We start from the raw sequence: 25,632 nt of genomic DNA on the forward strand, positions 1-25,632 counted from the left end.
TAAACTGTTCATAAACTATTAGGCTATTTCTTTATTATAAGCACAGCAATGCGCACATGGTAGTAGGCAATAAGCGCCAATGTTCCATTAGCGGAAAACACCATTATCAAAAGTGAACACAAAAGCAATTATGCATGTAATGCTTTTATTATAAATGAGCATTTTTATGGTGAAAATGATCTTCCCCAAACTTGAAACTCAGTCACTGCTTATATATGCCAGATAGGCACTACACCCCTTGTAAAGCAGATTAATGTGCTTAATTTTAAGAAGTTATTTGGCCACTAGTTGTGATGCAACCCTTATTCAAACACATAGGCCTATGGGCTAAGGTACATGAAGTGTGTGACTATGATTCAAAAAAGTTGCACAAAAAAAAGGTATTGTTTCTTATGCTGGGCATCATTCACAAGTGACAATATATAATTCACAAGTGATAGGCAAATAGTCACCCACCAGACTGTTCTTGATTTAATCATGTCTTTACATATACAGAATAATATATGTGTGACATTTGTTCGGATTTAGAATGGACCATTATCATGCACCTGTATCGAAACAGGGGCAGCGGGAAAACTACACGTTATCTATGCACTTATATGGCAAATAGAGGATGCTTTCACCATGGTTTTGTTCTCGCCAGCCAAGTAGGCTATACTCATGTTGTAAATATAAGCAATGTGCTAAATATGACAAAAATTTAGAAATAAATATAGTAGGCCTAGCCTATAGAAAGCTGATGGAGTACTCATCTTTATATTAGTGGCCATTGGGGTTGCACATTTTGGGGAATATTCAGAGATGGAAACTTTCCGTGGGAATTAACGGAAATGTATGCAAATTAATATTAATACCATTTAAATGTAGATGTTTTTTTGCATTGGATATATTTATGATATCATATGGAGAGAGAAACATAAGACGATTACAATTATGTCTCCTTATGATAAGGTAAATTATTAAATCCTTCCAATAGAAAAAAAACAAAAAAACAATTTAGTAATGAATTGAACTTTAATTAATTGAGTTGACACATGGGATGATTTCACTGAACAACAAAAGAAACTAAAGCTTTGGTTGTCTTCCTCTCAGGCTTCCATGTCTTCTACCTGGACCTCCTCAATGTCCACCTCTTGAATATCATACTGAGGCCTCATCTTCACTGTCACTTTCCAACCTTGTTGAGGATGGCTAATTGTCAGGCTCAAAAAGCCTCAAATTTGCCCAGATGGCCACCAATTTTTCAAACCTTGTAATGGTCAGCCTGTTGCGTGCTTTGGCATGTGTGTTCCCAAACAAGGACCAGTTGCACTCTGTGCCGGCTGATGTTGGTGGGATTTGGAGGATGATGGAGGCAACAGCGGAAGACCCTCATATCCATAAAGTCCCTTCCACCAGGTGGCTGACGAGATATGTTGGCACAACTGCCATATTGCATCTCCATTCCAAATCCCTTGCTTGGAAGTATACTTTGCCAGTCTGCCAATAACCTTGCCCTCATCCAGGCCAAGGTGGTGAGACACGGTAGTGATGACACCATAAGCCTTGTTGATCTCTGTACCAGACAGGATGCTCTTAACAGCATACTTGGGGTCAAACATGTATGCTGCAGCGTGTATGGGTTTCAGGCAGAAGTCTTCACGCTTTTTGATGTATTTCAGAACTGCAGTTTCCTCTGCTTGGAGCAACAGTGAAGTGGGCAGGGCAGTACGGATTTCTTCTCTTACATCTGCAAGCAGAGTCTGAACATCAGACACAATGGCATGGTCGCCCTGAATCTGTGCAATGGCTACTGCTATAGGTTTCAGGAGTTTCAGGCTGCTTACCTCTCTCTCTCTCAAAATACATAATCCAGGAAGATCCTCTTGATGGGGCTGTCCATATCGGCAGACTGTGATCTAGACATTTCTTGGAGAGACTCCTCCCCCTCCAGGAGACTGTCAAACATGATGACAACACCACCCCAACGGGTGTTGCTGGGCAGCTTCAATGCGGTGCTCTTATTCTTCTCACTTTGCTTGGTGAGGTAGATTGCTGCTATAACTTGATGACCCTTCACATACCTAACCATTTCCTTGGCTCTCTTGTTGTATGTATCCATTGTTTTCAGTGCCATGATGTCCTTGAGGAGCAGATTCAATGCATGAGCAGCACAGCAAATGGGTGTGATGTGAGGGTAGGACTCCACCACTTTAGACCAAGCAGCCTTCATGTTCGCAGCATTACCTGTCACCAGCACAAATCCCTTCTGTGGTCCAAGGTCATTGATGACTGCCTACAGACCGGTGTGTCTGTTGTCCCTTGTGTCTGTGCTCTTGTAGAATACTGGTTGAGGGGTGGAGATGATGTAGTTAATTATTCCTTGCCCACAAACATTCGACCACCCATCAGAGATGATTGCAATGCTTTCTCTATGATTTGCTTGATATTCACTTGAACTCTGTTGAACTCTGCGTCCAGTAAATGATTAGATAAAGCATGTCTGGTTGGAGGGGTGTATGCTAGGTGAAGAACATTCAGAAATCTCTTCCAATACACATTGCCTGTGAGCATCAGAGGTTAACCAGTTGCGTACACAGCTTGAGCAAGACATTCATTCGCATCTCTACCTACATTCCTCCATTGAGTTAAAAAAAAAATCAGATTCCAGGAGAACCATGAGCTGTTGCAATCGATAAGATGTCTGATTCATCATTTTCAACTTGAATAGAAGTAGAGGGACTTTTGTCAGCGTTTGCTTGTTGTGAGCACCGAGGGAACTTTATGCATTTGGCTAGATGATTCTGCATCTTTGTTGCATTCTTCACATATAATTTGGCACAGTATTTGCAAATTTACACAGCTTTTCCATCTAGATTAGTTGCAGTGAAATGTCTCCACACATCAGATTTTGTGGCATTTTCCTGTAAAGATGAGAAAAAAATGAGTAGAAAAAAATACAATTCCATGTACAAATAAATAGTTAAGCAGTTAGATTAAACAACTCCTTTGTAAGATAAATGTTTTAAAAATGAAACATGTATGGAAACAGGTGAATTAACACTCCTCAGTTAGCAGGCTCAAGCAAGCTAAAACCCACATGGTAGCAAAAACTAACTAGCAAAAGTTGTTAACAAGTTAGAAATTATTTAAACACACGTTGCTGTAGGCTACTATTTACTGGTTAACAAAAAAGAATGTCTTATAAAATATATTCACCCCACCCAGTATTATAATCAAAACTTACCAGAAAGCATGTAGTCCTTGGCTCAGACAGAGTAGTAGGGTGGGCTCAATAGCATCTCATTAGTGTGCAAGATTTTGAGAATCAGTTGTACATGTGATGGAAGAGTGCACCGCACATGTGTTGGAAGAATGCACTGTGCATGCAGAGGGTTGCAATTCCATTGAATTGGGGATAGTTTAACCAAAATATGCCACAACACCTAGAATTTCCTTATGTGTATCCCACAAAAACGTTCACTGTTATAAGCTAACTTTTTTGATGAATTTAAGCAAAATTCCTAAAATTCCCAGGTTTAACTTCCCTTTAAAAATGTCCAGAAAAATTCCAAAAATTTACCGGAAAGTCTCCGACCCTTCACGCAATAGCATAGCCTATAGCATAGCCTATAGAAATGTTGCACAACATGAGCTCATGAAGTGTTTGATTAGATTATTGAATACATTTGCATTGATGTCAGAGTGATTAGAGGGACAACAGAGTTCTGAGCTAAGGCAGTTAGCAAGTTTGTTAGGCTACTAATGACCAGCAGCCGCATCAGAGCTTGGAGAAGCCTAATTGCTGAGACTAAACGGTCATGTGGAATTTGACTGCCTTCATGACTCGTGACCGCCGGTGTGGTGGTAATACGGTCACCGCAACAGCCCTAGGCATAACTAGCATCAAAACTAGGAAGTAATATGTAAATAAAGGATTAATGTTAATTGGTCTATTATAATCAGATCGCAGGGTGACATGCGGCGGGCCAGAATTACATCCCACCCGAACAGGCAGAAATTTTCTCACCAAACAGCTCTTACACAAAAAGGGCATTATCATAATTTCAATGTTGTTATTTCGACCTCAGTTTGGAAATATTAGGGCTGTCTCCGACAAAAACGTTCAGTGTATTTTTCCATATAGACACCCCATATGTGTTTAAATAAAATCAACTATATGCACTGAGCTTGTCTGATGCTTTAAGCGCACTGTTTGAATAAAAAAATTACTGAAGGGGGAGTCAGAGATCAAGATAACCAGAATAAAACATTTAAAAACAACTGTACCCTAAAGGCTACAACCTTTATGTGGAATGCCAATTTATCGTACAATGTTTACCAATCTGCGTGTCAGTTATGGTTTCCATATGCACTGTGGGTGGTCTAGGGCGCTGTACTGCAGCGCCAGCTGTGCCATCAGAGACTCTGGGTTTGCGCCCAGGCTCTGTCGTAACCGGCCGCAACCGGGAGGTCCGTGGGGCGACGCACAATTGGCCTAGCGTCGTCCGGGTTAGGGAGGGCTTGGCCGGTAGGGATGTCCTTGTCTCATCGCGCACCAGCGACTCCTGTGGCGGGCCGGGCGCAGTGCACGCTAACCAAGGATGCCAGGTGCACGGTGTTTCCTCCGACACATTGGTGTGGGTGGCTTCCGGGTTGGATGCGCGCTGTGTTAATTAAGAAGCAGTGCGGCTTGGTTGGGTTGTGTATCGGAGGACGCATGACTTTCAACCTTCGTCTCTCCCGAGCCCGTACGGGAGTTGTAGCGATGAGACAAAACAATTGGATAACACGAAATTGGGGAGAGAAAAAAGGGGTAAAATTCGAAGAAAAAAATAAATAATAATAATGTCTTCGTACCTCAAAATCATTATCATGTGATTAATCAAAATTCGATCTAAATGGAAATTATACAATTTTTAATGCATAACTTCTATTGCCATTGCCAACTATGTAAAAATAGCCTACATAAAGCCAACAAATATGAACATTGCAGCCTTCAGGTAAAGAATATCCTGATAAAAATATCCTATGAATCACATTGGCTACACATGGTCGGTCTGCAACGAACTTGAAACATTGTATAAACTATCAACTGGGTCCGGCCCTAAATTTGACCTAGCAAACTTGCAACATTGCATAAAATATTCTTGGCCCTCAAGAGTTTCTGCACCAGTGGGCTCCAGAAGTTATGGGAATTCATTAAATACACAAGATTATGTGGATACCCCTTCAAATGAGTGAATTCGGCTACTTCAGCCAAACCTGTTGTGGCTAAGGTGTACAAAATCTAGCAGGTGGATGAAATTGAGCACACAGGCATGCAACCTCCATAGGCAGTAGAATTGCCTTACTGAAGAGCTCAGTCATAGGATGCCACCTTTCCAACAAGTTGGTTTGTCAAATATCTGCCCGGTCAACTGTAAGTGCTGTTATTGTGAAGTGGACATGTCTAGGAGCAACAACAGCTCAACCGCGAAGTGCTAGGCCACACAAGCTAACAGAATGAGACCGCCGAGTGCTGAAGCGCGTAAAACTAATCTGTCCTTGGTTGCAATACTCACTACAGAGTTCAAAACTGCGTCTGGAACCAACGTCAGCACAATAACTGTTCGTCGGGAGCTTCATGAAATGGGTTTCCAATGCCCGAGCAGCTGCACAAAGCTAGGTCAATACAGAAATAGTTTGTTGAGACCGGTGTGGAAGAACTTGACTGGCATGCACAGAGCCCTGACCTCAACGCCATCGAACACCTTTGGGATGAATTGGAAAGCCAGCTGCGGGGCAGGCCTAATCGCCAAACATCCATGCCCAACTTCACGAATGTTCTTGTAACTGAATGAAAGCAAGTCCCCGCAGCAATGTTCAACATCTAGTGGAAATCTGTCCTAGAAGAGTGGAGGCTGTTATAGCAGCATATATATATATATATATATATATATATACCCCGATTTTTTTTATGTCTTTTTTTGTGTTAACAGCTTCTACCAAGCCATAAGACTGTTGAACAATTAATCAAATGGCCACCCGGACTATTTGCATTGACACAGCCCCCCTTTGTTTTTACACTGCTGCTACTCACCATTTATTATCTATGCATAGTCATTTACCTCAACTAAACGTGTACCCCAGCACATTGACTCGGTACCGGCTACCCCTGTATATAGCTTCGTTATTTTATTGTGTTACTTTTTATTTTATACTTTAGTTTATTTAGTAAATATTTTCTTAACTCTATTTATTGAACTGCATTGTTGGTTAAGGGGTTGGGGTTGTAAGTAAGCATTTCACGGTAAGGTCTACACCTGTTGTATTTGTAGCATGTGACAAATAACATTTGATCACTACACACGATAGGCGGATTTTCTTGCCGTTTACCGCAGCGCGTCTGAAGACCTTTGGGATAGGGGGCAGCATTGTCACTTTTGGATGAATACTGTGCCCAGAGTAAACTGCATCCTACTCAGTCCCAGATGCTAATATATGCATATTATTACTATTGGATAGAAAACACTCTGAAGTTTCTAAAACTGTTTGAATGATGTTTGTGAGTATAACAGAACTCATATGGCAGGCAAAAACCTGAGAAAAAAATCCAACCAGGAAGTGGGAAATCTGAGGTTTGTAGTTTTTAAACTCAGCCCCTATCGAATTCACAGTGGGATATGGGTTATGTTGCACTTCCTAAGGCTTTCACTAGATGTCAACCGTGTTTAGAACATTGTTTCAGGCTTCTACTGTGAAGTGGGACCGGATGAGAGCTCTTTGAGTCAATGGTCTGGCAGAGAGCCACGCACTGGTCACGCGCATTTCACATGAGAGCGACCTGCATTCCATTGCTTTTCTAGACAATGGAATTCTCCGGTTGGAACATTATTGAACATGTATGATACAAATATCCTAAAGATTGATTCTGTACTTAGTTTGACAAGTTTCTTCAACCTGTAATATAACTTTTTGAACTTTTCGTCCGACTGGACCTGAACACGCTTTTGGATTTGTTTACCAAACGCCCTAACAAAATAAGTTTTTTGGACAGAAATTATGGACATTATCTAACAAAACAAACATTTATTGTGTAACTGCGATTCCTGGGAGGCCATTCTGATGAAGATCATCAAAGGTAAGTTAATATTTATAATGCTATTTTTGACTAATGTTGACTGCGCAACATGGCGGATATTTATTTTGGCTGGTTTGGGGTCTGAGCGCCGTACTCAGATTATGGTTTTTCCGTTTAAATTTTTTTAAATCTGACAGCGGTTGGAGAAGTATATCTAAAGTTCCAAGCATAACACTTGAATTTTCATCAACATTTATAATGAGTATTTCTGTGAATTCATGTGGCACAATCACCGCATGTTTTAGAACTACTGAACGTAACGCACCAATGTAAAATGAGATTTTTTTATATAAATGTCAAATCAAATCAAATTTTATTTGCCACATACACATGGTTAGCAGATGTTAATGCGAGTGTAGCGAAATGCTTGTGCTTCTAGTTCCGACAATGCAGTAATAACGAGCAAGTAATCTAACTAACAATTCCAAAAAAAACTACTGTCATACACAGTGTAAGGGGATAAAGAATATGTACATAAGGATATATGAATGAGTGATGGTACAGAGCAGCATAGGCAAGATACAGTAGATGATATCGAGTACAGTATATACATATGAGATAAGTATGTAAACCAAGTGGCATAGTTAAAGTGGCTAGTGATACATGTATTACATAAGGATGCAGTCGATGATATAGAGTACAGTATCAACGTATGCATATGAGATGAACAATGTAGGGTAAGTAACATTATATAAGGTAGCATTGTTTAAAGTGGCTAGTGATATATTTACATCATTTCCCATCGATTCCCATGATTAAAGTGGCTGGAGTAGAGTCAGTGTCATTGACAGTGTGTTGGCAGTAGCCACTCAATGTTAGTGGTGGCTGTTTAACAGTCTGATGGCCTTGAGATAGAAGCTGTTTTTCAGTCTCTCGGTCCCAGCTTTGATGCACCTGTACTGACCTCGCCTTCTGGATGGCAGCGGGGTGAACAGGCAGTGGCTCGGGTGGTTGATGTCCTTGATGATCTTTATGGCCTTCCTGTAGCATCGGGTGGTGTAGGTGTCCTGGAGGGCAGGTAGTTTGCCCCCGGTGATGCGTTGTGCAGACCTCACTACCCTCTGGAGAGCCTTACGGTTGAGGGCGGTGCAGTTGCCATACCAGGCGGTGATACAGCCCGCCAGGATGCTCTCGATTGTGCATCTGTAGAAGTTTGTGAGTGCTTTTGGTGACAAGCCGAATTTCTTCAGCCTCCTGAGGTTGAAGAGGCGCTGCTGCGCCTTCCTCACGATGCTGTCTGTGTGAGTGGACCAATTCAGTTTGTCTGATGTGTATGCCGAGGAACTTAAAACTTGCTACCCTCTCCACTACTGTTCCATCGATGTGGATGGGGGGGGTGTTCCCTCTGCTGTTTCCTGAAGTCCACAATCATCTCCTTAGTTTTGTTGACGTTGAGTGTGAGGTTATTTTCCTGACACCACACTCCGAGGGCCCTCACCTCCTCCCTGTAGGCCGTCTCGTCGTTGTTGGTAATCAAGCCTACCACTGTTGTGTCGTCCGCAAACTTGATGATTGAGTTGGAGGCGTGCATGGCCACGCAGTCGTGGGTGAACAGGGAGTACAGGAGAGGGCTCAGAACGCACCCTTGTGGGGCCCCAGTGTTGAGGATCAGCGGGGAGGAGATGTTGTTGCCTACCCTCACCACCTGGGGGCGGCCCGTCAGGAAGTCCAGTACCCAGTTGCACAGGGCGGGGTCGAGACCCAGGGTCTCGAGCTTGATGACGAGCTTGGAGGGTACTATGGTGTTGAATGCCGAGCTGTAGTCGATGAACAGCATTCTCACATAGGTATTCCTCTTGTCCAGATGGGTTAGGGCAGTGTGCAGTGTGGTTGAGATGGACCTATTTGGACCTATTTGGGCGGTAAGCAAATTGGAGTGGGTCAAGGGTGTCAGGTAGGGTGGAGGTGATATGGTCCTTGACTAGTCTCTCAAAGCACTTCATGATGACGGATGTGAGTGCTACGGGGCGGTAGTCGTTTAGCTCAGTTACCTTAGCTTTCTTGGGAACAGGAACAATGGTGGCCCTCTTGAAGCATGTGGGAACAGCAGACTGGTATAGGGATTGATTGAATATGTCCGTAAACACACCGGCCAGCTGGTCTGCGCATGCTCTGAGGGCGCGGCTGGGGATGCCGTCTGGGCCTGCAGCCTTGCGAGGGTTAACACGTTTAAATGTCTTACTCACTTCGGCTGCAGTGAAGGAGAGACTGCATGTTTCCGTTGCAGGCCGTGTCAGTGGCACTGTATTGTCCTCAAAGCGGGCAAAAAGTTATTTAGTCTGCCTGGGAGCAAGACATCCTGGTCCGTGACTGGGCTGGGTTTCTTCCTGTAGTCCGTGATTGACTGTAGACCCTGCCACATACCTCTTGTGTCTGAGCCGTTGAATTGAGATTCTACTTTGTCTCTGTACTGGCGCTTAGCTTGTTTGATAGCCTTGCGGAGGGAATAGCTGCACTGTTTGTATTCAGCCATGTTACCAGACACCTTGCCCTGATTAAAAGCAGTGGTTCGTGCACTTTATCAAACAAAACATACATGTATTGTGTAACATGAAGTCCTATGAGTGTCATCTGATGAAGATCAAAGGTTAGTGATTAATTTTATCTCTATTAGTGCCTCCTCTCTTTGGCTGGAAAAATGGTTGGGTTTTTCTGTGGCTTGGTGGTGACTTAACTAGAGGTCGGCCGATTAATTAGGGCCGATTTCAAGTTTTCATAACATTTGGAAATCGGTAATTTTGGACGGCAATTTTTTTGGGGTACACCTTTATTTAATCTTAATTTAACTAGGCAAGTCAGTTAAGAACACATTCTTATTTTCAATGACGGCCTAGGAACGGTGGGTTAACTGCCTTGTTCAGGGGCAGAACAACAGATTTTTACCTTGTCGGCTCAGGGGATCCAATCTTGCAACCTTACAGTTAACTAGTCCAACGCTCTAACCACCTGCCTCACGAGGAGCCCAGCTGTTACGCGAATGCAGTAAGAAGCCAAGGTAAGTTGCTAGCTAGCATTGAACTTAATCATAATCACTAGTTATAACTACACATGGTTGATGATATTACTAGTTTATGTAGCGTGTCCTGCGTTGCATATAATCGATGAGGTGCGCATATGCGAAAAAGGACTGTCGTTGCTCCAACGTGTACCTAACCATAAACACCAATGCCTTTCTTAAAATCAATTCACAGAAGTATACATTTTTAAACCTGCATATTTAGCTAAAAGAAATCCAGGTTACCAGGCAATATTAACCAGGTGAAATTGTGTCACTTCTCTTGCGTTCATTGCACGCAGAGTCAGGGAATATGCAACAGTTTGGGCCGCCTGGCAGAATTTTAGGTAATTATGACATAGCATTGAAGGTTGTGCAATGTAACAGGAATATTTAGACTGATGGATGCCACCCGTTAGATAAAATACAGAACGGTTCCGTATTTCACTGAAAGAATAAACTTTTTGTTTTTCACATTCGACCATATTAATGACCAAAGGCTCGTATTTCTGTGTGTTATTATATTATAATTAAGTATATGATTTGATATTTGATAGAGCAGTGACTGAGCGATGGTAGGCAGCAGCATGCTCGTAAGCATTCATTCAAACAGCACTTTTGTGCGTTTTGCCAGCAGCTCTTCGCAGGCACAGCGATGTTTATGACTTCAAGCCTATTAGCCCAATGGCTGGTGTAACCGATGTGAAATGGTTAGCTAGTTAGCGGGGTACGCGCTAATTATGTTTCAAATGTCACTCGCTCTGAGACTTGGAGTAGTTATTCCCCTTGCTCTGCAAGGGCCGCGGATTTTGTGGAGCGATGGGTAACGCTGCTTCGAGTGTGGCTGTTGTCGATGTGTTCCTGGTTCGAGCCCAGGTAGGGGCGAGGAGCGGGACGGAAGCTATACTGTTACACTGGCAATACTAAAGTGCCTATAAGAACATCCAATAGTCAAAGGTATATGAAATACAAATGGTATAGAGAAAGTCCTATGAATACTATATTAACTACAACCTAAAACCTCTTAACTTCTTAAGGTATAGGGGACGCTTGCGTTCCACTTGGCCAAAAGCCAGGGAAAATGCAGCGCGGCAAATTCTAATAAAATAATATAAAAATCTAACTTTCATTAAATCACACATGTAAGACACTAAATTAAAGCTATACTCGTTGTGAATCCAGCCAACATGTCAGATTTTAAAAAGGCTTTTCGGCGAAAGCATAAGAAAGAAGCTATTATCTGATGATAGTACAACAGTAAACAAAGAGAGTAGCATATTTCAACCCTGCAGGCGCTACACAAAATGCAGAAATAAAATATAAAACATGCCCTACCTTTGATGAGCTTCTTTTGTTGGCACTCCAATATGTCCCATAAACATCACAATTGGTCCTTTTGTTTGATTAATTCCGCCCATATATATCCAAAATGTCAATTTATTTGGCGCGTTTGATCCAGAAAAAAAACGCTTCCAATTTGCGCAACTTCACTACAAAATATTTCAAAGGTTGCCTGTAAACTTTGCCAAAACATTTCAAACTACTTTTGTAATACAACTTTAGGTATTTTTAAACGTTAATAATCGATCAAATTGAAGACGGGTCTATCTGTGTTCAATACAGGAAGACAACAAACCAACGCTACTTTTCAAGTCTTGCGTAACTCTCAACAGTGTTACCCAGTTCCTAGATGGCCGTACTTCTTCATTGCACAAAGAAATAACCTCAACCAAATTCCAAAGACTGGTGACATCCAGTGGAAGCGGTAGGAACTCAAAACAAGTGCCTAAGAAATATAGTTTCCCAATGAGAACACACTGAACAGACAGAGAACTAAAAAAAAAAATCTGAACGGTTAGTCCTCGGGGTTTTGCCTGCTAAATAAGTTCTGTTATACTCACAGACATGATTCAAACTGTTTTCGAAACTTCAGTGCTTTCTATCCAAATCTACTATTAACTTCTTGGATATAGGGGGCGCTCTTATAATTTATGGATAAAAAAAACCTTCCCGTTTTAAACAAGATATTTTGTCACGAAAAAATGCTCGACTATGCATATAATTGACAGCTTTGGAAAGAAAACACTCTGACGTTTCCAAAACTGCAAAGATATTGTCTGTGAGTGCCACAGAACTAATGCTACAGGCGAAACCAAGATGAAATTTCATACAGGAAGTGCCCCAGATTTTGAATGCGCTGTGTTCCAATGTCTCCTTATATGGCTGTGTATGGCTGTGTATGGGTCACGAATGAGCTTAGACTTTCTGTCGTTTCCCCAAGGTGTCGACAGCATTGTGACGTATTTGTAGGCAAATCATTGGAAGATTGACCTTAAGAGACTACATCTACCAGGTGGCCGCTTGGTGTCCTCAGTTGCAATTATTGCATAATATCCAGCTGCGTGTATTTTTCGTTTGCATCGAGGAGAAACACAGCTGCCACAAATGATTTATCATCGAATAGATATGTGAAAAACACCTTGAGGATTGATTCTAAACAACGTTTGCCATGTTTCTGTCGATATTATGGAGTTAATTTGGTAAAAGGTTCGGCGTTGTAGAGACTGCATTTTCAGATTTTTTTCTTAGCCAAACGTGATGAACAAAACGGAGTGATTTCTCCTACACAAATAATATTTTTGGAAAAACTGAACATTTGCTATCTAACTGAGAGTCTCCTCATTGAAAACATCCGAAGTTCTTCAAAGGTAAATTATTTTATTTGAATGCTTTTCTTGTTTTTGTGAAAATGTTGCCTGCTGAATGCTAGGCTTAATGCTATGCTAGCTATCAATACTCTTACACAAATGCTTGTGTAGCTATGGTTGAAAAGCATATTTTGAAAATCTGAGATGACAGTGTTGTTAACAAAAGGCTAAGCTTGTGAGTGAATATATTTCTTTCATTTCATTTGCGATTTTCATGAATAGTTAACGTTGCCTTATGGTAATGAGCTTGAGGCTATAATTACGCTCTCAGATACGGGATTGCTCGACACTAGAGGTTAATATGCATATCTTATATTCTTGGCATGAGTAGCAGGAAGTTGAAATTGGGCACGCTATTTATCCAAAAGTGAAAATGCTGCCCCCTATACCTTAAGAAGTTAACTTGGAATATTGAAGACTCATGTTAAAATGAACCACCAACTTTCATATGTTCTCATGTTCTGAGCAAGTTACTCAAACGTTAGCTTTTTTACATGGCACGTATTGCACTTTTACTTTCTTCTCCAACACTTTTGAACATGTGTCATTATTTATTTGAGGCTAAATTGAATTTTATTGATGTATTATATTAAGTTTAAATAAATGTTCATTCAGTATTGTTGTAATTGTCATTATTACAAATAAATAAAATATATATTAAAAAAATTGGCAGATTACTCGGTATCGGCTTTCTTTGGTCCTCCAATAATCGGTCGACCTCTAGTATAAATATTCACTTACCTTTGATGATCTTCATCAGAATGCACTCCCAGGAATCGCAGTTCCACAATAAATGTTTGTTTTGTTTGATAATGTCCATCATTTATGTCCAAATAGCTTCTTTTGTTCGGGCGTTTGGTAAACAAATCCAAAAGCGCGTTCAGTTCCAGCCAAACGTCGGACAAAAAGTTCCGTTACAGCCCATAGAAACTTGTCAAACTAAGTATAGAATCAATCTTTATGATGTTTTTATCATAAATCTTCATGAATATTCCAACCGGAGAATTCCTATGTCTGTATAAAAGCAATGGGATGAGAGCTAACTCTCTCGTGACCGTGCCTCAGAGCCTGTGGCACTCTGCCAGACACCTGACTCATTCCTCTCTTATTCGGTCCCACTTCACAGTAGAAGCCTCAAACAATGTTCTAAAGACCGTTGACATCTAGTGGAAGCCTTAGGAAATGCAACATAACCAATATCCCACTGTATCTACAATAGGGGCTGAGTTAAAAAACTACAAGCCTCAGATTTTGCACTTGCTGGTTGGATTTTTCTCAGGTTTTCGCCTGCCATATGTGTTCTGTTGTACTCACAGACATCATTCAAACAGTTTTAGAAACTTCAGAGTGTTTTCTATCCAATACTACTAATAATATGCATATATTAGCATCTGGGACAGAGTAGCAGGCAGTTTACTCTGGGCACCTTATTCATCCAAGCTACTCAATACTACCCCCCTGTCACCAAGAAGTTAATCCACTTCCCCAGAGTCAGATGAACTCGTAAATATAATTTTTTATGTCCCTGCGTGCAGTTTGAAGGAAGTTGCTAACTAGCGCAATTGCTAACTAGCGTAAGCACGACTAGAAGTCTAGCATGCTAGTAGATACCCACAGACTTCCAGTCATTGCCCTAACACTAGTTAGCATTGGCACACTAAACTTCCTCTAACTTCCTTCATACTGTACACGAGAAACATAAAATGGTATCCACAAGTTCATCTGACACTGGGGAAGTAGATAAAGGGCATTGGCAAAATCCCGAAGTATCCCTTTAATTGTAAGGTACTTTATTGTTGACGCAGAAATTATTTTATAGAGATAAAACGGCTGCATTGGACATTTTAAGCTTTTGCGCTGACAACCATTGTGCTACGTTTTTGCCCATTGAAGAGCATTCAAGAAGCCTACAAAAGTAAAAAATAAACTACAAGGCTACTTTCCACGTTACTTTCAAAGCGTGTTCTACTGTAAAAATAGACATTCCATCACAGAGATAGACAATGAATCTCAACCGATTATGATATGGGGAAAATACAGTTTATGCCTACGTTTGAAAATCCTTCCAAAGTTGGTGCAGTAACTTTGTTGGTGTAGTAATTTCCATCAACATCCGTGTACGTGCAGACACGGTTCTCATGAATGTTGAATATTGGCCTAATGTTCATTAGACCGTTTTGTGTTGAAAATTATCGTTTTTACTTTCTTTTTCTCTCTTGGCTATTACCCATACACAGCCAAAAACAGACAAATATGAACCGGCATAGAAATTACTGGCAGGAATCTTAAAATACAGACGCCCGTGTAATCACTTGTTGAGGAGTTTGCTGCTATGATTAAAGTCAAAGGCAGAGAGAACACAAATGCTTATTGTAAAGTACACTCAGCATGGAAGTTTTCTATAAGTAGCCTAAATAAAGAATGTGTCCCTAAGGTAATTCTGTTTCCAAGGAATCAACCAGGTCATGAATGAAGCAGAAGCCCCTTTCAATTTGGGATGCATGATATTTCGGTGAGCATATCAGAATCAGACAATATTAGCTAAAAATGCCAACAACGGCCCAATGTCTAGTTTAACGCCGATGTGCAAAACGGATGAAGTGCAAAACCGATGTCAAAGCTGACGTGCTTAGCTATAGAACTTAAGTAGCTGACGTAATGACGCCACGAAAAATACAGCGCTACACAGAACAAAATCAGAAAAATACCAAGCGCACATCTCCAACTAAACAAGTTCAAGTCGAGCAGTCATTTGAAAGAGTAAGAACATTTCAGCGAGACAACTGAAAGGCAAAATCCATTAACGCCAAGATAATGGAATCCATTGCCCTTGACAATCAACCGTCCTCTGTCGTGGATGATGTTGGCTTTCGCCGACTGGTCGAGCCCCGGTACACACTATTTTTCAGATTTGCCCCCACCAGTTACACAGTATTGTTGAAACGTACATCTATGAGCTACTTGCTATGGGCGTCACTGCTATTAGCTTCACGGCTGACATTTGGACCAGCGATGTCAGCCCCATGCGCATGCGGAGTCTGACAGCACAGTGGGTCGACTAGGATTTCGTACTGATGAAAGCCGTATTACATACTCAGGAATGTGCTGGTTCTCATACTGCTGCTGCCATTTCAATGGCATTTGAGAACATGTTTGAAAAATGGACACACTCCTAGCGCCATTTGAACAACTGACTCGAGAATTAAGCTAATCAACTGTGTCTGCAGCAGACGTGATACCCTCTATCATGGCATTGAAACGCCTGCTCAACAAAACTGCCGACACAGACCGTGGGGTTAAAACTTACAAAAGTACTCAAGGCTGTGGACAAGCGATTCGGTGGCATTCTCTCTGAGCCTCTTTACTGTGTCACCACCATGCTCGATGCTAGGTACAAGGACCACTACTTCGATGTAGAGAAGAAACAGGGTTTACGTGAAATGTAACACAGCTGGACATACAGTGCACAGTGACAGTGTGCACAGAGGAAGAGAGGCCACAGACAGAGCTGAGACTTCACTGCTTGACATGTATAATTAAATTGTGGTTGAGAATAAAACAACTATTATTATTTAATCATTATTTAACCAGGCAAGTCAGTTAACCTGTTGTCACTAGGGGGCAGTATTTTCATTTTTGGAAAAATAACGTTCCCAAAGTAAAACGGGATATTTTGTCAGGACAAGATGCTAGAATATGTATATAATTGACAGCTTAGGATAGAAAACACTCTAAAGTTTCCAAAACTGTAAAAATATTGTCTGCGAGTATAACATAACTGATATTGCAGGCGAAAGCCTGAGAAAAATCCAACCCGGAAGTGACTCATCTTTTGAATGCTCTGCGTTCCGATGCGTCTTTATTGAGCAGTGAATGGGCTATCAACCAGATTCCTTTTTCTACATATTCCCCAAAGTGTCTACAGCATTGTGACGTAGTTTCTCGCCTTTATGTTGAAGAATACCCGTAAGCGGCTACATTGCGCAAGTGGTCACCTGATGGCTCTCAGAGTGATTCTTGTGTAAAATACAGGAGGTAGCCATTTTTCCTATCGCTCCTACTGAAAAACCAATTGTCCCGGTGGATATATTATCGAATAGATATTTGAAAAACACCTTGAGGATTGAGTATAAACAACGTTTGCCATGTTTCTGTTGATATTATGGAGCTAATTTGGAATATTTTTCGGTGTTGTCATGACCGCAATTTCCAGTCGATTTCTCAGCCAAACGTGAAGAACAAACGGAGCTATTTCGCCTACAAAAAAATTATCTTTTTGGAAAAAAGGAACATTTGCTATCTAACTGAGATCGTGAGTGAAAACATCCGAAGCTCATCAAAGGTAAACAATTTAATTTGATTGCTTTTCTGATTTTCGTGACCAAGTTACCTGCTGCTAGCTGGACATAATGCTATGCTATGCTATGGATAAACTTACACAAATGCTTGTCTTGCTTTGGCTGTAAAGCATATTTTGATAATCTGAGATGACAAGGTGATTAACAAAAGGCTAAGCTGTGTTTCAATATATTTCACTTGTGATTTTCATGAATAGGAATATTTTCTAGTAATATTTATGTCCTTTGCGTTATGCTAATTAGTGTCAGATGATGACAATGATCCCGTTCACGGGATGGGAGTTACAACAAGTTAAGAACACATTCTTATTTTCAAAGACGACCTAGGAACGGTGGGTTAACTGCCTCCTTAAGGGGCAGAACGACAGATTTTCACCTTGTCAGCTCGGGGCATCCAATCTTGCAACCTTAAGGTTAACTAGTCCAACGCAATAACGACCGTTGCACTCCACAAGGAGACTGACTGCCTGTTACGCGAATGCAGTAAGCCAAGGTAAGTTGCTAGCTAGCATTAAACTTATCTTATAAAAAACAATCAATCAATCATAATTACTAGTTAACTACACATGGTTGATGATATTACTATATATTATCTAGCGTGTCCTGAGTTGCGTATAATCTGACTGAGCATACAAGCATACAAGTATCTAAGTATCTGACTGAGCGGTGGTAAACATGACTGAGGCGCGTAAACATTCATTCAAACAGCACTTTCATGCGTTTTGCCAGCAGCTCTTCGTTGTGCGTCAAGCATTGCGCTGTTTATGACTTCAAGCCTCAACTCCCGAGATGAGGCTGGTGTAACCTAAGTGAAATGGCTGGCTCGTTAGCACACGCTAATAGCGTTTCAAACGTCACTCGCTCTGAGCCTTGGGGTGGTTGTTTCCCTTGCTCTCCATGGGTAACGCTGCTTTGAGGGTGGCTGTTGTCGTTGTGTTCCTGGTTCGAGCCCAGGGAGGAGTGAGGAGAGGGACAGAAGCTATACTGTTACACTGGGAATACTAAAGTGCCTATAAGAACCGTCAATAGTCAAAGGTTAATGAAATACAAATGGTATAGAGGGAAATAGTCCTATAATTCCTATAATAATGACAACCTAAAACTTCTTACCTGGGAATATTGAAGACTCATGTTAAAAGGAACCACCAGCTTTCATATGTTCTCATGTTCTGAGCAAGGAACTTAAATGTTAGCTTTCTTACATTGCACATATTGCACTTTTACTTTCTTCTCCAACACTTTGTTTTTGCATTATTTAAACCATATCGAACATGTTTCATTGTTTATTTGAGGCTAAATTGATCTTATTGATGTATTATATTAAGTTAAAATAAGTGTTCATTCAGTATTGTTGTAATTGTCATTATTACAAATAAAAAAATCTAATAAAAATCTGCCGAATAATCGGTATCGGCTTTTTTGGTCCTCCAATAATCGGTAGAGGCGTTGTAAATTCATAATCGGTCGACCTCTACTCTGAAGTTTCTAAAACTTTTTGAATGATGTCTGTGAGTATTACAGAACTCATATGGCAGGCAAAAACCTGAGAAAAAAATCCAACCAGGAAGTGGCGTATCTGAGGTTTGTAGGTTTTCAAGTCTTTGCCTATCCAAGATTTAGTGTAAAATTGGTCCGATTGCACTTCCTAAGGCTTCCACTAGATGTCAACTGTCTTTAGAACATTGTTTCAGGCTTCTACTGTGAAGGGGGGCGAATAAGAGCTGTTTGACTAAGAGGTCTGGCAGAATGCCATGAGCTAAATCATGCGCACGGCTGTGAGAGCGAGCTGCATTCCATTTCATTTCTAAAGACAAAGGAATTGTCCGGTTGAAGCATTATTGAAGATTACTGAAGATTATGTTAAAAACATCCTAAAGATTGATTCTATACATCGTTTGACATGTTTCTACGAACTGTAATATAACTTTTTTTACTTTCGTCTGGACTAAGTGCCTGCGCCTCGTGAATTTCGATTTGTGAACTAAACGCGTGAACAAAAAGGAGGTATTTGGACATATATTATGGACTTTATCGAACAAAACAAACATTTATTGTGGAACTGGGATTCCTGGGAGTGCATTCCGATGAAGATCATCAAAGGTAAGTGAATATTTATAATGCTATTTCTGACTTCTGTTGACTCCACAACATGGCGGGTATCTGTATGTCTTGTTTTTGGTCTCTGGGCGCTGTTCTCAGATTATTGCACGGTGTGCTTTTTTCGTAAAGCTTTTTTGAAATCTGACACAGCGGTTGGAATAAGGAGAAGTATATCTTTAATTCCATGTATAACACGTGTATTTTCATCAACATTTATTATGAGTATTTCTGTAAATTGATGTGGCTCTCTGCAACATCACGGGATGTTTTGGAAGCAAAACATTACTGAACATAACGCGCCAATGTAAACTGAGATTTTTGGTTATAAATATGAACTTTATCGAACAAAACATACATGTATTGTGTAACATGAAGTCTCATGAGTGGCATGTGATGAAATTCATCAAAGGTTAGTGATTAATTATCTCTATTTCTGCTTTGAGACTCCTCTCTTTGGTTGGAAAAATTGCTGTGTATTTCTGTGACTAGGTGCTGACCTAACATAATCACATGGTATGCTTTCATCGTAAAGCCTTTTTGAAAATCGGACACTGTGGTGGGATAAACAACAAGTTAAAATGGTGTGTAATACTTGTATGTTTGAGGAATTTTAATTATGAGATTTGTTGTTTGAATTTGGCGCCCTACACTTTCACTGGCTGTTGTCAAATCGATCCTGTTAACTTCTTACGTGTGAAATCCCGTTAAGAACAAATTCTTATTTACAATGACAGCCTACCCCGGCCAAACCCAGACGACGCTGGGCCAATTGTGCGCTGCCCTATGGGACTCCCAATCACGGCCAGATGCGATACAGACTGGATTCGAACCAGGGACTGTAGTGACGTCTCTTGCACTGAGATGCAGTGCCTTTGACCGTTGTGTCCGTTGGTTAACTATTTAAATGTTCTAGAATGCTTAAAAGGGAGCTAAAATATTGGTTATCGGTATCATTTTTTTTGGCAAGGAAAATATTGGATATCGGTATCGCCCAAAAATGTAATATCGGTGCATCCCCACTTTCAATACAATCACGCCATTGCTGTGCATGACTCTTGTAGCTGTTATAGTAGGCCTAAATTAGCAACTCGCTGATTCAACCATGAGGTTGATATGATATTATGTACTAAGAGACCAAGAGAGTGACTATGAACTGAAAACTTCAGAGACCAAGAGAGTGACTATGAACTGAAAACTTCTCCTGGTGGGCAGGTGCTACTACATAACAATGATCAATTGACTGTAAATGTAAAATATGGGCCTTATCCAATACTTTTGAAGAGGAGGAATTTTAACAACAAGTTACATTGTCCTAAAAAAGTTACATTTCTGACTTGATCAACAACAAAAAGCCTTCAAGCTCTCTACAAAAACTCAGTTATTTAACCCATCAAAAACATACTAGTGCCTGCTATGTATGAATTTCATTCACAAAGTCATGGGTACTTGCATGACAGCAGAGGCGGTCTACCTCATGTGAGTTCTCAAATTAATAAGTTTAGTTTCCCCCACTGAACTTGATGCTTCAGTCAATTAATACTTTTGTCAACAAGTGTATCATGTACTGTGATCTGGAACTTAAATTAAACTGTTCGTGTCAGCTACAAAATTCCTTATTCAATTTCAATTTGTAAATAACCAAGTCAGTGGCTAACATCAGCCCAACTGAACTATGACCATGATTACACTAGGGTCAACATGTTAGCTAGCGAACTTCATCAGCAGACACACTAGGTCAATGTGAGCATATTAGCATTAGTTAGCTAGTTGATAACACAGTATCAAGAATGAATGTGTTGACGTAGATAAGCTCTCCATCCTTATGACTAGCCGTTAGCTGACTATCAATCAATACTTGCATCTCTTTGGAAACTGATGACATGTCAAGTTAGCAGGTGTTTGCTAGCTGGAAGGCAACATATGATTGGTATCGCCTCTATTGAACCCAGCTGCCTGGGGTGGAGTTACTCTTTGTAGCCAGCTTACCCTATCAATCATGTTACTAAAGCAACAAGATCATCAACACAACGGGGCCCTGCTAATGTTAGCTAGCTAACATTAACCAAGTTGGAATGATGCCTTATCAAACAGTAGAGAAGCAGTAGGTAGCTAGTAGCCTCTGCCAAGTCCCCAACAACCGGATGTTCCGGTTTTCAGGGCCCATTAAAAGAGAGCCTGTGACGCGAGTTCCGCTTTTTGAAGTTTTGAAGGCAATACTCCATCCTAACTCCTCCACATTTACTGGATTGGTTGAACAGTACAGAAGAGAACCTCCCCCGACAGTTTTTCTTCTTCTTGTCAAGACCAGTATATATGGCGATCTAGTTTCACGCGTGTATTTTAAGCCTGCTACGCTTTCACACGCTACTATCTATGTAGCTAACGTTAGCTAGGTAAATAGCAAACTAACGTTACTTACCCAAAAAACGTAATGACCTAACTAGTTAATGTAATCTATCTTGCTAAAACAGCAAAGGTCCAGCTAGCAAGCAACACTGCCTTCCACTGAATTACATTAAAGGCAAGATGCTACTCTAGGTAGTTAGCTAAGTTTTCATATCTATCCATGTTAGCCAGCTGCATTGAATAAAGGTTAGCTAGATTGCTAGCTAACGTTACTGGAATGGAGTAAGACTAGGGTTCTAGCTAGCTAACGTTAAGTTAACTGTGGCAAGGGAAAGTTAGCTAACAACTACACCAACATGGCCTAAGCAGTTACAGTAGCGAGTTACCGTTAAACTTAGCAATGTTATTAACGATTCATATTGTTAACTAGGCCTGATGTTACGCGTTACTGCTTGTCATCGTATTGTCAATATGTGGGTGCACGTTTTCCCACCAAAAATAAGAAACATTATAGAACGTTGAATGGTCATGTCATTACCAGCTAACGTTAGCTAGCTAGCTAGTTTGTGTGTTAGACCATTACAGTGGTAACGTTAGCACTGTAACTGGCTAGTATGGCTAGCTACAGTTAGAACGAGAGTACAAACTTACCTTTGTCGCTGCCTGTCAGTCTTCCTATTCCAGAAAAATATCCTCATTTACAATCCCCAATGCCTTACGGCGAATTATTGAATACAGTCTCTTCTCCATGGAGCCCCCCCCAGATTTCCCAACGTACAACCCTCACTCCTCTGAGTAGATGTCAATTCTGTTTCCAAATCAACAGCGCCTCTCCGTCAACTCGCCACCACCGTCAACAGCAGAAACTTACTGTATTCGATCTGACCATAGAGAAACCAACATTTCGATGTAGGCATGTACACCATTAGTTGGTCGATACTTCCATTTCAGGGAGAGTAGCGTTGCTTCCAAAGCATTTTTTTTAATACGGAAAAAAAACTTGGAAGACCCTGTTTTCTTGAAGAAACCTTTTTTTGTAAATGTCACAAAATGGCGCGCGTTCCAAACCTGCGCAGCGTACCGGCCCGGCGGAAGACCATAGAAACTACAGTAAACCAATGTACTCAGTAAGCGCCGTTGTAGCACATCTACCAACCCCTTTCATTATATTAACCAATTTCTGTCTGGGCATAAGTTTCAATGTACATGTCATTGCTATGATCAGTGGATTTACTATTCCGGGAAGAAGGTACATTTTGGGGGGAAAAACGAAAGTGGCTAACAAAATGGAGGCTGAATAAGAACGTTACCATGACGACTGTCTATCAAACGAAGAAGTTCCCGTATGGACCAATGACGCAGAATTAGACCGTGCAGTTGTCATAGAAACTGCCAATCAAAATATTTGAAAGGGGGCGGGTCATAGGAGTGATTGTGGGAGCTAAACCAGAGATACTCCTTTCGCTATTCTCTCTGGCTAAACTCCTTGACGCGAGAAAGTGTTCAGTTGGGTCACCATCGAACGGGGGAAACAACACCTGGGACATCATTCATTACCTACCCAACAATGCTGAGTGTACAAAAACTAGATTAGATGTCGATGTCTAACCCTTCTTTTTACGGTCTATGGTCTAACACTATGGGGAGTCAGTCAACAGGGGAACCGCTGCAGCCTGATCTCATAGCATTTTGTATTATTCTGTACTTAAATCCAAACACTATAAAGTATGATACAGTAAATTTAAGTTTCGTCAGTAGCGGTGGCGTGGGCAAAATCACAGGGAAAGCCAAGCCAGGGAAAAAAAAAAAATCATATTACAACCTGTGTTGTGATAATTGCATTGTTTGCTCTATAATCCTGTTAGTTCATGTGCATTGACACAGTGATATATAGGCCTAAAGCCGGGACAATAAGAAGAATAAAGAATCAATTCAACCACATATTCGTTTCATTACAAAACCGGAGATCAACATCTTTCCTGTGAAGTCCACAATACATATTGCATGTAACAAACAGTTACAGTTGAAGTTGGACGTTTACATACACCTTAGCCAAATACATTTAAACTCAGTTTTTCACAATTCCTGACATTCAACCCTAGTAAAAATTCCCTGTCCTAGGTCAGTTAGGACCACTTTATTTTAAGAATGTGAAATGTCAGAATAATAGTGCAGAGAATGATTTCTTTCAGCTTTTATTTCTGAACAGCTATTTTCAGGTCTCGGATCGGGTTCAAGTCCGGGCTTTGGCTGGGCCACTCAAGGACATTCAGAGACTTGTCCCAAAGCCACTCCTGCATTGTCTTGGCAATGTGCTTAGGGTCGTTGTCCTGTTGGAAGGAGAACCTTCGCCTAAGTCTAAGGTCCTGAGCACTGCAGAGATGGTTGTGCTTCTGGAAGGTTCTCCCATCTCCACAGAGGAACTCTGTCAGAGTGACCATCGGGTTCTTGGTCACCACCCTGACCAAGGCCCTTCTCCTCCGATTGCTCAGTTTGGCCGGGCGGCCAGCTGTAGTAAGAGTCATGGAGGTTCCAAACTTATTACATTTAAGAATGATGGAGGCCACTGTGTTCTTGGGGACCTTCAATGCTGCAGACATTTTTCGGCACCCTTCGCCAGATCTGTGCCTCGACACAATTCTGTTTCGGAGCCTTGGTTTTTGCTCTGACATGCACTGGCAACTGTGGGACCTTAGATAGACAGGTGTGTGCCTTTCCAAATCATGTCCAATCAATTGAATTTACCACAGGTGGACTCCAATCAATGAATACTGAATACTTATGTAAATAAGGTTTTTCTGTTTTTTATTTTTAATACATTTGCAAAAATGTCTAAAAGCCTGTTTTCACTCTGTCATTATGGGGTATTGTGTGTAGATTGATGAGGAACATTTTTAATGTAACGAAATGTGGAAAAAGGGAAGGGGTCTGAATACTTTCCGAATGCACTGTCCATTCAGCCTTTTGTGAATATAAGGACATTTACGATAGATAAATGCAAGATAAATTATTTAGTATGTTTTTCCCCTTTTTTCTATTTTTTTGTGGAAGACTGCTTCCCTTGGCATCACTGAATACACGCCACTGCGTTTCGTATAGTATGTTTTAATTTGTGAATGTCCATCACCCATTTTGTATGATATGTTACAAATTTGCAAAATGTACAATATGTTACGAATTTAAAAAACGTAGCTGTTACGAATTCTAGTTAGGTGGATAACGTTAGCTAGATAGCTAATGTTAGCTAGGCTAGGGGTTAAGGTTAGAGTTAAATTTAGGAGTTAGGTTAAAGGGTTTAGGTTCGGGGAAGGGTTAGCTAACATGCTAAGTAGTTGCAAAGTAACTAAAAGTGTTTTAAAAGTTGCTAATTAACTAAAATGCTGAAGTTGTCTGTGATGAGATTTGAACTTGCAACCTTTGGGTTGCTACAGGTCCATGTTATATTCCCGACCAAATACCTTACATTTTGATTTTTGTCTTCAGTAACCATCCGTCTTATGTAACCATACATAATTTAACATACAATATATTTACAAAAGTATTTGGATACCCCTTCAAATTAGTGGATTCAGCTATTTCAACCACACCCGTTGCAGACAGGTGTATAAAATCAAGCACACAGCCATGCAATCTCCATTGACAAATATTGGCAGTAGAATGGCCTTACGGAAGAGCTCAGTGACTTTCAATGTGGCACCGTCATAGGATGCCACCTTTCTAACAAGTCAGTTTGTCAAATTGTTGCCCTGTTAGAGCTGCACCGGTCAACTATAAGTGCTGTTATTGTGAAGTGGAAACGTCTATGAGCAACAACGGCTCAGCCTCGGAGTGGTAGGCCACACAAGCTCACAGAACGGAACCGCGGAGTGTTGAAACGCGCAGCGTGTAAAATAAATAGTCTGTAACACTCACTATAAAGGTCCAAACTGCCTCTGGAACCAACGTCAGCACAATAACTGTTCGTCTGGAGCTTCATGAAACGGGTTTCCATGGCTGAGCAGCCATACACAAGCCTATGATCAC

At 40.9% G+C, this 25,632-nt stretch overlaps 1 protein-coding gene across 6 annotated transcripts in view; it reads right to left on the reverse strand.

The window, feature by feature from the left end:
* The window catches only part of LOC112257951 (dual specificity tyrosine-phosphorylation-regulated kinase 1A), a 61,489-nt gene extending 38,576 nt beyond the window's left edge, over window positions 1-22,913 (reverse strand). For 3 of the 6 annotated variants that reach the window (XM_024431911.2, XM_024431910.2, XM_024431908.2), the window contains exon 1: window positions 22,261-22,911. Coding sequence is in view for 2 of the 6 variants with exons in the window: in XM_024431905.2 (XP_024287673.1) it covers window positions 22,481-22,535 (55 nt within the window). In the remaining 4 variants the exon portion in view is untranslated. Of the gene's footprint in view, window positions 1-22,260 lie in introns of all 6 variants that reach the window. The other 3 variants (XM_024431907.2, XM_024431909.2, XM_024431905.2) reach the window with 2 other exon arrangements.
* Between the last annotated feature and the right edge of the window lie 2,719 nt (window positions 22,914-25,632).

Source organism: Oncorhynchus tshawytscha, linkage group LG09 (genome assembly GCF_018296145.1).
Source record: "Oncorhynchus tshawytscha isolate Ot180627B linkage group LG09, Otsh_v2.0, whole genome shotgun sequence".
Taxonomy (NCBI): domain Eukaryota; kingdom Metazoa; phylum Chordata; class Actinopteri; order Salmoniformes; family Salmonidae; genus Oncorhynchus; species Oncorhynchus tshawytscha.